Here is a 16,555-nt window from a genome sequence, read left to right as displayed (position 1 = left end):
TTATTATTATTATTATTATTATAGCTTTTTATTTATAAAACATATGCATGGGTAATTTTTCAACAATGACCCTTGCAAATCCTTCTCTTTCAACTTTTCCCCTCCTTTTCCTCACCCCCTCCCCTAGATGGCAGGTAGTCCAATACATGTCAAATATGTTAAAGTATATGTTAAGTCCAATATATGTATACATATTTATCTTGCTGCACAAGAAAAATCGGATCTAGAAAGAAAGAAAAAAAACCTGAGGAGGAAAACAAAAATGCAAGCAAACAATAACAGAAAGAGTGGAAATGCTATGTTGTGGTCCACAGTCTTTTCCCACAGTTCTCAAGGAGGAGATTCTTGACAAGAAGGACCTATGTTCTAATTTATAGTTATATTTTATATTATATTAGATAATGACATTTTTATATAATATATAACAAAAGATTTAGTTTTGTGCTGTAATTTATGTTTGTATGACATATGGATAGAGAACCAATCTTGAAGGCAGGTATTATGCCCTTCTGAATGTTTTCAGAGATATAGAAGGAGGTAGTATGGGCAAAAAGTTAGCTTTAAATCAACAAGACTTGGGTTCAAGTCTGCCCCTGAAACCTACTAACTGACTAACATTGGGCAAGTTACTTCTCAGTGCTCTAGGGACAGAAGGAAACTGAAGGACCATAGGTCTAACTCCTTTGAGATGAGAGAGCATGACTTGCTAGTTAGGGGAAGCAGGCTGTCATTAGAAATTCGCACCTCCCAAATCCTTTCTATTCATATCCTAATACTGCTTTTCTGACTCCTTTCACTAGAGCAGAAAGATGTTTTCACTCAAGACTGATCCCCCATTTTATTATCATCCAGGAAAGCACTCAGTTTTTTGCTTTTGAGAATCTGGCTTTGGTATCCCCACCTGTTGAAGAGTTAGGAATGTATGGAGACATTGTATATCTTTGCTTATGTGCGCATGGAAAGGGAAGACAGGCCTGGACTTCCTGGCTCTTGGGAAGGTTCAGAGGCTTGAGGCAGTGAGCTTGCAGTGTAGGCAATTTAACAGTCATTTCTGCCTGGGGAACAGTTATTTTGCTTATTGGGACTCCTGGAGATGAAATTCTGTCTGTTAACTTCTTTTTGTCTGGTTCTTGAATCTTCTGCGGATAACTTTCTATGAGTTCCTTGTCCCAGAATTCTTGAGATTCAACTAACTTTTTGGTCTCCATTTTATCCAACATAAATTCCTAGGAGTAAAAAAGAAACATATCTTTCACAGGATCTCATTCATGTATGGTTTCTTCTGTGAAACTTTCCCTAGTTACTTTAGTCTATGTTTACTATTATTCCTTTCCCTTAAAATTAAAGAAATATATATAATCTAAATCTAAAGAAAACTTTAGATTTGGATGAGATGTTTAGAACATAGAATGTTAGGGATGGCAAGGACCTTAGAATACAGAATATGGTATGTTAATATGGCGTATTAGTGACAAAAGTGACTTTAGAATATAGTTAGTTGGAACATAGGACATAAGATATTAGAATTGTAAGGGACCTTAAAGAAATTCTAGTCCAGGACCTGATGTTTTGCGATGAGGCTCAGAAAGTTAAATGATTTTCTCCAAGGTCACAAATTTAAAAGTTCTAAGTCCTAAGGGAACCTATGTCTTCTAAGTTTCATTTCAGTGCTTTGACTTAGAATTTAATATAATTTTTATATTTAATATAATTCATTATGTAATTATTGGGTATTCAAAGAGGAAATTAAAAAACAGTCTCTAAGGGGTAGGTGTGGGAAATATTGAGAGTGTATATGTGGGGTGGGGAGTTTTTGATACAAGCAAACACAGATAAGTATATGTGTTAATTTGAGAAGGGAATAATTGGAAAATGCTTCCTATAAGTGAAAGCATCTGGAGATGAACCTTGAAGGAATTGATCTGTTCTAGTGAGGCAGAAGTGAGATCATAGAGGTGACAACAAGATATAAACTCAGGTTCTCTGATTCCTAAATAAGGTTCTTTAGATATCAAATAAACTCTTTTTCTTTCTACTTGACTCAGCGCTTTGCTGTGGAAACACACACACACGCACACACACCCAGCACATGCATAATGCATGCACACACACAATGCACACACATGCACAAATGCATACTCACATGCACAAAATATATATCTGCACAGTGCATGCATGCATACATGGATATACATGCATACATATAATGTTCACATATGCACTGCACATACACATGCATGCATGTACCATACCCAAGCCTTTTGATATTAACTCAAACCATTTTAAAAAAAAATCCCTTTTCCACTCTATTGCAGTTTGAAGGTTCAGCTCAAATGTTTTCTCCTGAGTTAACATTAGAGTTGAGCTCCCTGCATTTAATTATCATCTCTGCTGTGGGCTAAAAGGGACAGTGGATAGAGTGCTAGACCCAGAGGCAGGAAGACCTGAGTTCAAATATGACTTCACATACTGTACTAGTTATATGATACTGAACAAGTCACTTTGTTTACTTCAGTTTCCTCATCTATAAAATGAATTCTAGAAGAGCAGCCAAGAAAACCCTAAAAAGGATCACAAAGAATTGGACATGATTGAGCAACAATTAAAAACTCCATCAATTTTGTCATCCACAAAATGAAGTATCCTATTTTCTATGCCTCCCTCAAAAGGTTTTTGTGAAAATCAAAAGGTGGCAACCAAATGGTTTTTATACATTATAAGATGTTATTATTGTTAAGATTATTGATACAATTACTTTTCATCTTTCTTTGATAGGGTTCAAATAGAAATGGCCTAAGATGTCATTATCCTGTTTTTATGCTTTTATATTTAATGTTTGTCAGGGAGATAAAATGACATTTTTTCCCCTTGCAATTGATTAAGATAATTAAGCTGTGAACACATTACAAGTCAACAAATATATATTCATTATTATATTCTAGGCATTATGATAAACATTGGCCATCATCTTCATTATTATTAATAATTATGTGATCTTGGAAAAGTCATTTAACCTCTCTGTGTTATCAGTTTACTCATCTTTACTTGAGGCAATTGGGCTAGATATATTCTCTGTTAGATGATCCTGTGATTCCCCCCAAACTGAAATGATATCTTCTACTTCTCAACTCTCAATAGTACCCTGTTTACAATTGTGTATCTCTTACTTTATATTGTACTTCTTTATATCCATTTCTTAACTTCCTTTCTAGATTATTTGATTCTTGAAGGCAGGGACCAAATCTTGTTTACTTTTTTTATCTCCCATAGGATTAAACAAAATGTCTAACTTATAACAAATGTTTGTTGAATTGAAATGGAGCTTAATGTAAAGGGGAGATGAAAGTGTAGTGGGAACAAGGATCCTCAGAACTTTTTGCCAAAGCTGAACTAGCCAGAGGAAGGAGAAAATACAACAATCCCATTTAGGTAGTGTCTTATGATTACAAAACATTTCATATATTGGGATCATTTGATGCTCAGAGGTTCCCAATGAGAACGAACTTTGGTTTTTCAATGTAATTTTCTTTACAATATTTTATGTTTGATGATTCTCCCTTTGGTCTCTTCAGAGATTGTGAGAACTCTTTCTCTAGAGCTTGTGCTCTTTCCAATGTCCCTACTTTGCTTCCTTTTGGGGGATCTATTATATGTCTATGGCCTCATTAACATCCCTACAGGAAGTACAAAGATAATAAGATGTGATTTTTGTACCTGAGGTGCTTTTTGTTGCATATTAGATATGGATCAACAAGGGGCTGCATCATGAGGCTGACTGATGGATGGTGGAGAACTTTGCAGGGCTGTCACAGTCTGAAGACAGTTGCAAAGTTTCCCTTTATATAAAACTTTCAGGTTTATCAAACATATGCTTTACTCAAAACAAACTGATGAGATAGCAATATGAGCTTTCTAATCCTAATTTTCCAAATGAGAAAACTGAGGCTGTGAGAGAAGTGGCTGGTTATTCAAGCTTATCCAGCTAGACAGCCAGAGCTGGGATTCAAACATGGCCTTTTGAATCCAGAAGTCCACTCTTTTTACTCTGATACTCTGCCCAAAGACAAAGAGCATCTCACTCACCTGAATCATTTCCAATTTGCAACCCAAGTCCAAATGTGTCAGAGGGCCATAGTGTTGGATTTGGCACTTCTGTGCCAGGTTGGTGATGATTATCAGTGTGCTCCCTATATCCTGGTCCTGTGGGGGAGAGGAAGCATTTGTAATACCTGAGTGTAAAGGGTGACTTTCCTAGACTCTGTGTTCAAATGATCATAGCAGTCACCATTGTATAGCACTTTATAGATTATAAAACTCATCAATATAATTAACTTCATGGATTAGATAGTACAACTATTATTATCTCCATTTTACAGAGGAAGAAACTGAGAGTGGGGAGAGAAAGTGATTTGTTCAAAGTCACACAATTTTAGTGTCAGAACCATGCTTCTTTTCACTGCTCTTGCCTCCTTATTTGAGCAGGAAGATAAAGCATCAAGTGTTTCCAGAAATGATGGAGAAAACATGATCTTCCTGGGATGATGAAGACCCATTTCTATGCAGGACAATGGGGCTCTGAGCCACATCCCTCTTCTGGGGAGAGTAGAAAGAACATTAGATTTGGAGTTAGCAGTGCTGAGTCCTAATCCCGGTTTAGCTTTCTGCTGGGTGGTGGCTGGGTAAGGCTATCCCCAACTCTGTCCCCATCTGTAAAATGAGAAGGTTGGACTAGCTATCTCTGAAGTTCCTTCCCATTCTAATGAACCAGGTGTGCATCCTCAGGATAGAGTGCTTGAGTCAGCCTTCTAAACTTTCCGTTTTCATGACATTGCTCTTCAATTCCCAAGCCTTCACTGGTTTCCCATTGCCCATGGAATCTGATCTTGGCATTTGGTCTCTACAAACAGGTGCCAAACAGATCTTCTCTCTGCTCTCCTTCAAATGTACACATTTATATAAGATGTCTCCAGTTTTAAACTACTGAAACTTAAAACTGCATCAGGACTTTTGGGACATCCTGAATGGTATTTTAATGCTTACAAAGCACGTCACATACTTGGTTATCTCATTTGATTTTTACAACATCCTTTGATGTAGGTTCTATGGGTATCATTGATCCCATTTTACATGGAAGTGTGAGATTAAGTTCCTTTAGGTTTTTGACTGGTCATAAATATATGTGAAAAATTGGAAATGTGAGGAAGAAGAGAGGGCAGCTAAATGGCATGGTAGATAGAGTGATAGATAGCTTTGGAGTTAGAAGTTCCAGAATTCAAACCCAGTCTTAGATACTTTCTGTATGACCCTAGGCAAGTCACTTAACCCTTTTTTGCCTCAGTTCTTCAAAAAATAAGTTGGAAAAGCAAATGGCAAACCTCTCTAGTAAGCTTTGCCAAAAAAGTCCAAATAGGATCATAGAAAGTCATGAAAAGACTGGATAACTAAAACAACTCACCAACAAGTAGAAGAGACAATGAATAACCTTTCACCTCAGCTGTTTTTTTGAATGTGAGTCTTACATGTACAAATAGAAGAAGTTTAGAGTTGGAAAACAGGACACTCCATGCCCCAGAGCTATTTGGAAGTCATTAGAGAAAGCTGTTGTTATTATTGTTGTTATTTATCCTTCTTGATGAGGACCAATGACATAATGAAATTGATGTCTTGATCTGCTCATGAACTGGATAGAAGTGGGACAGAGTTATGGCCCTTACTCTCTCCTTCAGATTCATTGAAGTTCAGTGGCAAGACAAAGGTCAGATCACTGGTGATGACCTTGGGTACAGTTCCTCATCTGTAAAATAGAGCTGGAGAAGGAAATGGCCTTTCTTAGGTTTCAGTTTGTATGGGGTCAGGCTCATTCAATGACTAAAGACTGAGTGAGACTTGAGATAAAAGCTCACAAAGGTATCAATCTGGGAGAGGATGACCATTTGGGTTTCTGTATAGAACACAAAAAAATTGCTATATACACTCATTCTAAGCCATCAGGACTTAAACAATGAGCCACAGTGGTTTAGCTTGGGATTATTTTTGGCCAATCAATGAAAGCCAGAGTAGTTTTAAGATAGAATCAAATAAAATTAAAAAATCTGTTTTTCCAGAGTTATATTTCAAGAAATCAAAAATGAAGAGCCCTTGTATGGATAATGGAAATCTTGTTTCAGAGACTCAGTAGGAGACACAGAATTACTACTAAGGGACATGAGGTCTCTGACAGACACTTGGGCATCATGGCTAAGAAGCCATGATGAGGGTATTAACTAGCATGAGGATCCTGATATCTATCACTAAGAATTGGTACCTGGGATAAATAACCACCCCCCAAAGTGGACGTGAAATGCCTCCTAGCTAAGAGCCTAGAAATAAGCAGATGCTTTCATAAAGAAAAGAAAAGCCAATAAGGATTTTTTCCTTAGAATTGTATCTGGGCTTACAGTTGTGGAAAGGGTGTAAAAGAACTTATAAAAATGTGTTGAAGGAAAAACATAACACAGAGCTCATTCTTTTCATGATAGTCAACAACTTCAAATAAAGGCAGAACTGAAAATTGAGAGACGCTCCATAATAATCCAGGATGGGGTGAGAGTACCAATGTGGCAAAAACAGAAGGTCCAATAAAGCGGTTTTCAGTAAAACTATATCTGAAAGTGATGTGCAACCACTGAGGGCAGTGAACAGATAATCATAGGAGATAAAATGGATAGTTTTGATCACATAAATTTAAAAGTTTTGTACAAATAACACCAATGTGGTTGGAATCAGATAAAAAAATAGCAAATTTATGTGATTGGGGTCTAATATCTAAAATATATGAGTCAAATTAAAATATAATTACAAAATCATTTACCAATAGATAACTGGCCACAGAATTTGAACAGTTCTTCAAAAGAAGAAAGTAAGCTATTAATAACCATCTAAAATGTTCCAAATCCCTAATAATAGGAGACATGTAAAATGTTAAGAGCTCAGAAGTTCTACCTTATACCTGTCAGATTGACAGATGAAAAAAGGGAAAATGACAATTTTTGGAAAATTTGTGGAAGGATAGACATGCTAATAGACTGTCAGTTAATCATTCTGAATTGTGAATTAATCATTTTGAACAGTAATTTGGTAAGATACTCAAAACATGTTAAATTGTGCATATTTTTTAATAAAGTGATAGCATCATTGGGTCTATACTATAAAGATCAAATAAAGAGGGAAAATGTTCATAATATTCTTTTTTGTTCAAGAAAAAAAGAAACTGGAAACAATATGAGTATCCATCAAATTGGGAATGACTGAAAAAATTATGGGATATGAATATAATGAAATATTAGTGGATTGTAAATAATGAAAAGAATAGATTCAGATAGAATCAAGGGGATTTATATGGTGAATGAAATGAGCAGAATCAAGAGGATAGTTTATTAATAACTATAACATATTCATGAAAGACCATTGTCTTCTTGATGGTCAATCATGAACTCCAGAAAGACTTATGATAAATAGGCTGCCCATCTCTGGCAGAGAGGGGTTGAATAAGACACACATTATAAGCATTTTATCTTAACACATTTGTTTTAGGAGAGGCTTTTAATTTGGATTATGAGGCAGGACTGATGGAGTATGGAATAAAGAAAGAAGCATCAATGACACATTTTAAAAAAATAACCCAGAAGAAAGCAGTACATTCAGAAGAGAATCCTGACATGTAGGGCAAATTGGATAAACTTGATATATACAGTTCTCCCCAGGTTGTGGCCCCTCAATGAATTCTTAGCAAAATTCTTTACATTGACTAACCATCATAACTCCATAGGTAGTGTATCCAATCAGAAATCCAAGATATGATGTCAACACCCAAAGATTATATATTCCTTATAAAAGAAACTTCTCTAGGAATTTAGCCCTCTACTTACTGCCATAATCCCCCACCTGCCATATCTGAATGATATTTCTCCCAATGGCATCTTTCTACTTAATGACATCTTCTCCCTAGTTAATTGAGGGTTCCAGCTAGGGAACTTGTTTTTCCCTTGTTATTGCTAACCACCCCCCCCCTTTTTTTTTTTTTTTTTTTGCTAAAAACTCTTAAGGATTCAGCCAGCTCTTAGCAGCATAATAAAATTTTTGCCCCTTGATTTGGAGAATTGATTGTTAAATTGCCTACAAATTCTTCTGAGACATCTTGTGATACCAGTCTGTAACCCCAATATATTTTGGGGGTCCAACAATCCCAGACTTCAGTATTTGGTGGCCTATAGGTAAAGTCTTGAAACCCCAATCAATGTTTTTGGGGATTTAGTACTCTTGTACCCTATCATTTGGTGGTGATTCCCATCAGAGGGCTAATGTTATGGTGGAAAATATTCCAGGGTTCAATACAGGAGACTAGCATTTGAATCTTATGAATCCTAGCTAGGTGACTATGGACAAGAGTGCTGTTTCTTTGAGTTTCAATTTTTTCTGTTATAAAATGGGAATAGAATAAAAATTTCACTATCATATAGGATTGTTCAGAGAAAAGTGCTTTAGAAATGCAATGTATTTTATGAGTAACCCGCAGACTTCATAGACTTACTTCATCTTTTAAGATACTTTTCTTCAACTGTTCAGCCATTTTCATCTTACTGTTTTTTCCCTTAATTTCATCAAATTTCTTTTGCAATGTTGAGAGCTCAGTATTCAGAGCCTAGAATATGCAAATGAGAATAGGTTCAATCCTAAAAACATATAAAAGTTAGACAAGGTGTTTAGCATCTACCAAAAAATCTTTAGTTCCAACCTCTAGGAATCTCTTCTTCACATTTCTGCTTTTATATAAAGGCTTGATTCAATTGTTTTTATTTTCATTAAGCTTTCCTGATTCTCTTCAGTCACATACTGTAGAATCATAAAGCTCCAGCCAGGGCAGGAAGGGATTTCAGAGATCATTTAGTTCAACTTGTAGTTGAATTGTAATCCCTTCCACAAATCCATTGCAAGTCATGGCCAACCCTTTGTCTGAAGATGTTTAGATCATAAGAGAAAGGTTCTAATTGTAAAATAGAAGAGTTTGCTTATGTTGGGTTCAAATCTACCTTTCTGTAATTTCTTCTTATTGGGCACAATTTTGCCCTCTGGTTCCACAGAACAAATTTAACATGATCTTTATATTTTCCCCTAGTCCTTTGCTTATATCCCCCTAAAGTAATACATAGGCACTAACCTCCCTCTGTTTCTCTGTCTCTGTCTCCCCTCATTAACTAATACATCTATTTAATTATTTATTCATTCATTTATTTAATTGTTCATTTATTTATTCGTTCATCCATATATCAATTAATTATTCATTTATCTATCCATATATTTTTTCTCTATCCCATCCATCCATCCACCCATCCATCCATTCATTCATCTATCCCTCTCTCTCTCTCTCTTTCTCTATCTTCCTCTCTTCCTCTTCCTTCCTTCCCCTCCTCATTTCTCTCCCCTGAGTTTGCTATCCTATTAGTATCATGGCCTAGTCGATAGAAATGGAATTTGGAATTAGGAAGATCTGATTCAAATCACTACTATTTCTGACACATATTAACTTTTGACTCCAAATCTTGGTGCCCCAGGCAACATTCTAAGACTGTAAATTCTAGAGTTGATGCTGATCTGTTTGTGCTGGAGAGAATATCCTCACTAGGAGTTCCTTATACTTGGGAAATCACAGAATTGGTCCCCTCACCATCGTCCCCCCAGATTAGAAGGGTCTTGGACAGTGTTCCTCTCAGAACCTTTAGCATAGCAACACTTGTACTGGGTGCTGAGTAGATGTTTTTTGAATAGTATTATTCTATTCAATAGAATAGAATTTTACTGAAAAGAATTAAAACTCTTACTTGCCAGCCTGTGTGTTGGGTAAATTCCCTCATCCTTTCTAGGGTATCATATCTAGGCTCAGGCATGACAAAGAGAAGTGGTTCTGGTCAATTATTTACCCAAAATTATCACTTAATGCATGTTTTCTCTCCAGGCTTGACCCTATGCATGGAAATTGAGGACAGCCAAATAAATGGACTTGGGGAATATGGAAAACCTTCCTCCAATCTTAAGTTATTTCCCCCCTCCCACCTTCTGAAATGTTCTCTGCTAGCATAAACATGGTATGTGGAATTGCAGGAGGAATCCTAGACTTGGAGTTGGAAATTTTGTGGCTGTTCAGTCATATCCGATTCTTCACAACTCCCATGGACCACATAGCGCACCAGGCTTTCCTATTCTCCACTATCTCCCCAAATCTGTCCAATCTCATGCCCCTTTTGGAGCTAGAATTCTTGGGCTCAAGTACTGTCTTTGCCACTAATTCTCTTTATAGCTTTGTGTCTTCTTTTTCTTCTTCTTATATTTTTTATTATTAACCTGACATGAGAGAAGCCATTAAATGCAGTGAATAAAGACTCAGGCTTTGAGCCAGAGATATCCTGTTTAAATACCTCCTGACACATAGTAGCTTTGTGAACCTAGTTGTCATGCAATCTATGAGTACCCCCCAGGAAACCTCCCTAAGATTATAAATTAAAAGGCAATCTGACATTCTGCATTGATAGAGGGAGTTTCCTTTCTTCGAATTCTCTGTACCAATGAAATCACTTCCCTGATGCAAGATATAATATATACAAAGTGCTTGCAAACTTTAGAGAACTATATAAATGAGAACCATTTTTACTACTACCAAGTACAACTACAACTACTACTACCAACTACAACTACAACTACTACAACTACTATTACAACTACAACTACTACTACAACTACAACAACTACTATAACTACAATTACTACTACAACTATAACTAATTACAACTACAACTCTTACTACAACTACAACTAACTACAACTACTACTATTACTAAACTACTATTACAACTATTAATACAACTACAACTAACTACAATTATTACTATAACTACAACTAACTACAACAACTACTACTACAACAATTACTACTACAACAACTACTAGAACTACAACAACTACTACTATTACAAGATTTTGAGTCTGTTTCCCTACTATCAATTAGCATCATTTCTGTGGGCTTTTATATCCTTATCTATAAAATGAGGTTAGGTGAGATACTTTTAAAGTACTCTTTCCATGAATATGCTGGTAAATGTTTAACAACTGGCCACATACTTTGCTTTTTAACCTTTTACTTTGCAGTATCTAAATTATTATTTTCTCCATCACTCCTGAAGTCTAGGCAATCAACAAAACAATAAATAAAACTCTGGTTTACCCATTTCTCACTGTAAATGCTTCCAATAAAGATTTAACAACCAACTCTCCAACTGGTTTGAACTGGCTCCAGTACTTCTTCTGATATTATTTTAACTCATATTATAAAGTCCCTTCTAACCCTATTCTTCTAGTTCTCTTTTTTTTTTTTTGAAGATGGCCTTTAATTCCAAATTCCATTATCTCACTAAAGAATGGGGAAGGTTATCATAATGGAGCCCAGGCTTTCTTCTAGAAACTGAAATTCATACTTTCTTTTAAATACCCTGGCCTTAGTTAAATTGTTCTACTTCACTGGGTCTCAGTGTCTTATCTGTACAAGAATGATCTCCAAAGGTGCCTTCTAGCTCTAGGTCTAATGAACTATGAAAGCTTTCAGATAAGAAATTGAAAGCAATACATTTGATATTTCACATCTATTCATAGTCAATGGGGATGGGGGAATGGAGGGTAAGTATTGGGTCACTTTCTAAATACCCTAACTCATTGGAAATAATATGCCCAGGGCCCTGCTTGTTATATCAGGATGACATTACAAGTGTGTTGTTGGTATGTTGCAGTTGCAAAACTTCAAGATTTTTCTGGACTTTCTTGTAAGCATCTGAGAGCTTAGACACTTGATTTGTTAAGTTCTTGTTGGTTTTGGAGAGGATCTCATAGTGGTCTATGATTTTCTTTATAGAAGAGTTCAAATCCCAGCTTCTATAGCCTGCATTAGGACAGAGAATCAAAGATTCTATCAGATAAAGAAATCATTTTCATGGTGAAAGAAGTGCAAGCCCTGTTCTAGTTCCACAAAAGGCCTGATGTTTACCTGACATTGTACTTTATCTCATTCTGTTCCTTCTGCCTGAAATGCCCAAGTTCCCTCCTTTCTTTCTCTACTTGGGTAAATCTAATACTTCTTTCAACGACCCTTTTTCTTTCAACGACTTACTTCTTTCAAGACCCTTGAATGCCATCCCAATTCTGAAACTTGTCCTGGCTTCCCAAGAGTAGAAAAAACATGGGAAAAATAGAAGCCCAGAACTCAAGTCATAACTTCAATATTTCTTTTTTAGGCAAGTCATATAACTTGCCTTAAGTATCAATTAACCTCCAATTTCCCAAGGATTTTACCCTTCCCTTTCCCCTTATGAAATAACAACACTCTTATAACCTAAGGACAGCTAGGTAGTGCAACGGATAGAGTACCAGGTCTGGAGTCAGAAAGACTGTGTGGTGTGGTTTACCATTTCTTTCTCTAGTTCCCCTGGTCTAGCTGAGCAACCTGGTTGTTCACTAGATGCTTGGGATTAGGCTCATCCAAGAAAGACTATATGAGTGTTAAAATGGAGGGGGCATCATAGATTAGACTCCAAGGATTTTGAAGTATATTCAGGCATATGGATGAAGCATTTTAAAAAACAAATCCTTCTGTAAATGGTTTGTTTGGATATTTTTCTGTGAATTCTGTTGTTAGTTAAACGTGACATCTTCAAATGGGGTCCCCTCGGTTCAAAAATGACCCTGTGCCATTCCATAATGTTATTTTCCCATGGGGCTATGCTGACCCTGGTGGGGGGCAGGGGATGTGTTCTGGGAGCCTTTTGAAGTCCAGCATGAGGTACCTCGGAGCCAAGGTGGTCAGGTTGGGGACTGCTGTGAGCTCAGGAGTGGTACATAGATTGGAGGAAAGGGGAGGAAGGGAGGAGGGAGAAGGATGGTGGGTGGGGGAGGGGAATAAGGGAAAGAGACTGGGAGAAGTAGAAGTAGAAAGAGGAGGGGAAGGAAATGGAAGAAGAGGAAGAGGTGGGAAGAAGAGGAAGAGGAGGGAAGAAGGATGGAGGGAGGGAGAAGGGAGGAAGGGAAAGGGGAGAAGGGTGAGAGAGAGAAGGAATAGATGGAGATATAGCCAGCTCTGACTGTGACTCAGCTGATGGACTTTTTCCATTTTCATTCCTACAGTCTGTTTTCTGCCTCTTTCATAGATTCCCATTTAGTTGTTATGTGCCAGTTACATGCCATTATCACTAGGTGGCAGAAGTTCCATTCAACTTTAATTTCAATCTCTGCATCCTTATCCCTGACCCAGTAGCAGTAGTGGCTGACATTTAAATTCCTTATGATTTCAGGGAACTTTTACCTATATTATCTCTTTTGACTTCAGCACAATCCCAGGAAGGAGAGGGATGTATTGGAAAGAATATGGAATTTTCAGTCAGAAGACCATGGTTCTGGCTCCAGCTTTGCCACTTACGGTTTTGAGCATGTTACTTTCTCTCCCCCAGGCTCAGTTTTTCCATTTGTAAAATGGGGATGGTAACACTTATACTGCCTGCCTCAAGAAGATATTCTGAGGAAGATAAATTGTTAACTGCAAAGCATTATGTTAGTGGGATATATTCAATAAGTTTAAATATTTATTATTCATCTTTTTTTCTGTGTGCACAGGTACAATTCAAAAACTTCTCTTGTTGCTGTTATCTTGTAGCATGTAGCTCTCCTTCCTTTCCTCCTTCCTTCCCCTTCTATCTCTTTCTCCTTTCTTCCTTTCTTTCTTCCTTTTTCCTTCTTTCCCTTCCTCTTTTCTTTCTTCCATCCCTCTTTCCTCTTTTCCTTCCTTTCTTCCCTCCTTCCTCTTTCCCTTACCCCTTTCCTTTCCTTCTGTTCATTCATTCGTTTATTTGTTCCTTGATTCTTTTTTCCCTCCTCTCCTTTCTTTTTCCTCTCCCTCCTTCCTTTCCTCCTTCCATTCTTCCTCCTGCTTCCCTTTTTATTGTTTTGCAGCCCTATAGGTCTTTTAAAACAGAATTCTTAAGGTCCCTGAAATAGGCAGAAAGGTAGAGAGAAGATAAACTTGAGACTGAGTTCAGATTTTTGACTCCAACACTAGCTATGTGACCCTTAGCAAATCATTTAACTTCTTGGACCTTCAATTCCTTATCTGGCAGTGGAAATAATATTTATAATACCTAACACACAAGGTTGTCCCAGGGACTGCTTTGTAAATTTTAAGTACTATGAAAATCTGAATTGTTATTATTAATTTCTATCTATAGTCTGAGCTAAGAATAAATTGAGAGCACGGTTTGGGCTTGACAAGATACTTTCAGTTCAATAATTCAGCTTCAGTGCACAAATGTTCATCTCACAACTTGGCCTCCTCTGCCCTTTATTTCTGACATCTTATAAGTCCAGTCTGTCTGATTATTGACTACTATTTTATTTGTACTATACTTATTAAGCTAGGGAACTGGTTATTTGAGCCACTTTTTTTTTTGTTTCAATAAACTACTCCAATATTTTTTCCAAGAAAACCCTGAATAGGGTCACTGAGAGTTGTTCATGGTTGAAATGACTGAACAAAATATAGGACCATGCAGGGCATGTGACTTGCCCAAAGTGGCACAGCAGACCAGTGGCTGAGCTGATTTTACCAACTAGGTTTTTTTAATCTTCGTATTGTGTTCTGTCTATAGCAGGTTGCCTTCAGAGGAAGTGAGATCCCCATTTCTGTAGATCTTCAAGTGAAGAACGAAAAATCATCTATTAGGAATTCTGTAGAAGAGATTTCTGTTCAATTAGAGTATCAAGCAGATATCCTCCAAGGTCTCAACAGTACTAAGGAAGGCAGTGTAATAGAGTAGAAAGAACGCAAGATATGGAATTGAGAAGACAGATTCAAAACCCACATCTAATTCTGTGATTTGGGGGTATCCAACTAATCAATTAATCATTATTACTATGTACCAGGCTCTCTTTTATGCTCTGGGATACAAATAAAATAATGAAAAAAGTCCCTAATTTTAAGGAGCTTCCAGTCTACTTGAGACACAAAATATTCTCTCTCTCTCTCTCTCTCTCTCTCTCTCTCTCTCTTTCTCTCTCTCTCTCTCTCTCTCTCTCTCTCTCCCTCTCTCTCTCTCTCCCTCTCTCTCTCTCTGTCCCTCTCTCTCTCTCTCCCTCTCTCTCTCCTTCTCCCCTTTTTCTCCCCTCCCCTCTTTCTCCTTCCACTCTCTCTTCTCTTGGCTCTGTCTCTGTCTTTCTTTTTCCTCTCTCTGTCACTCTCTCTCCTCTCTGTCTCTCCTCTCTTTGTCTCTGTCTCTCTGTGTCTATCTGTCTCTACCTGTTTCTTTGTCTCTCTCTTTTCTTTTTCTATGTGTGTCTCTGTGTTTCTCTCTGTCTCTATCAACCATACCTAGGTATGGCTAGAATGATACTTAGAAATACCTGGATATCTAGATATAGCTATATCTCTATATCTGTATTTCTGTTTATAACTATATCTATCATACCTATATATGTATGCTGGATGCATTTAGGGTTCTCTTGCCATTTCCTTTTCAGCTCGTTTTGTGGATGAGAAAACTAAGATAAATAGGGTTAATTGACTTGACTAGAACTGGGATAACTAGGTGACTTATAGTCAGCAAAGAATTCTGAAGGTGAGGAGGATGTGTAATTCAGGGCTACTGGATGCCTAATCCCCAGATGGAGGCGGGTGACAGAATGCCATGTATGAGTGATACTAACAAGACCAGTTTGCCTGGATTCCAGTGTATGAGGTAGTAATGTGCAGTGAATCTAGAAAGATGGGTTGAAATCCAGCTGTTAAATGTCAGATGAAGAAATGAAGGAAGGAGGCATTTATTAAAGGCTTATCATGTTCCAGTTACTTTACAAATATTATCTCATTGGAGCTTCACAACAACACTTGGGGATAATAATAGCACCTACCTTCATTTTATTATTGAGCAAACTGGGGCAGTCAGAGATTAAGTCATTTGCACAATCATACAACTATAAGTATTCAAGGCTGCATTTGAACTCAGATTTTCCTGATTCTGGGTCCAGTGCATGAGCCATTGTGCCATCTAGATATCCAATGTCCAGGGTGGTAATGTATTATATGTCTAGAAAGACAAGTTGGGGCTACAAATGCTATAGGAGTTTATATTTGATCCTGAGGATAATAGGAAGTCATTGGAGTTTATAGTTACATCCTGATTATTGTGAATAATAAATCTCATGAATTGGTTGCCCATATTAGAATTTATGCTATTTAAAATTATCATTATATTGTTGTGGTGGTGGTTCAGTTGTTTCAGTGCTGTATGGTTTTTTTTGGGGGCCCATTTGGAATTTCCTTACTACTTTCTTCTCCAGTTCATTTTGCAGATGAGGAAACTGAGGCAAATAGGGTTAAGTGGCTTTCCCAGAATTGCACTGCTAGGAAGTTTCTGAGGTTGGATTTGAATTCAGGTTTTCCTGACACCAGGCCCAGTACTCTATTCACTTAGCTACCTAACTGCCCCTTATA

General features: G+C 37.1%; 1 protein-coding gene across 3 annotated transcripts in view; it reads right to left on the bottom strand.

Annotated features, from left to right (window-relative positions):
- Positions 1-812: 812 nt before the first annotated feature.
- Positions 813-16,555, bottom strand: part of CCDC197 (coiled-coil domain containing 197) — a 47,490-nt gene continuing 31,747 nt past the window's right edge. For all 3 annotated transcript variants that reach the window (XM_031952333.1, XM_031952334.1, XM_012547252.2), the window contains 4 exons: positions 11,790-11,962; positions 8,570-8,680; positions 4,084-4,200; positions 813-1,226 (listed from right to left, as the gene is read on the bottom strand). In XM_031952333.1, the coding sequence (XP_031808193.1) occupies positions 861-1,226; positions 4,084-4,200; positions 8,570-8,680; positions 11,790-11,962 (767 nt within the window). In that variant the 3' untranslated portion in view covers positions 813-860. The remainder of the gene's footprint in view (positions 1,227-4,083; positions 4,201-8,569; positions 8,681-11,789; positions 11,963-16,555) is intronic.

Source organism: Sarcophilus harrisii, chromosome 2 (assembly GCF_902635505.1).
Source record: "Sarcophilus harrisii chromosome 2, mSarHar1.11, whole genome shotgun sequence".
Taxonomy (NCBI): Eukaryota; Metazoa; Chordata; class Mammalia; order Dasyuromorphia; family Dasyuridae; genus Sarcophilus; species Sarcophilus harrisii.
The sequence above is the reverse complement of the archived record's forward strand: the minus strand, read 5'-3'. Positions and strand labels throughout refer to the sequence as shown.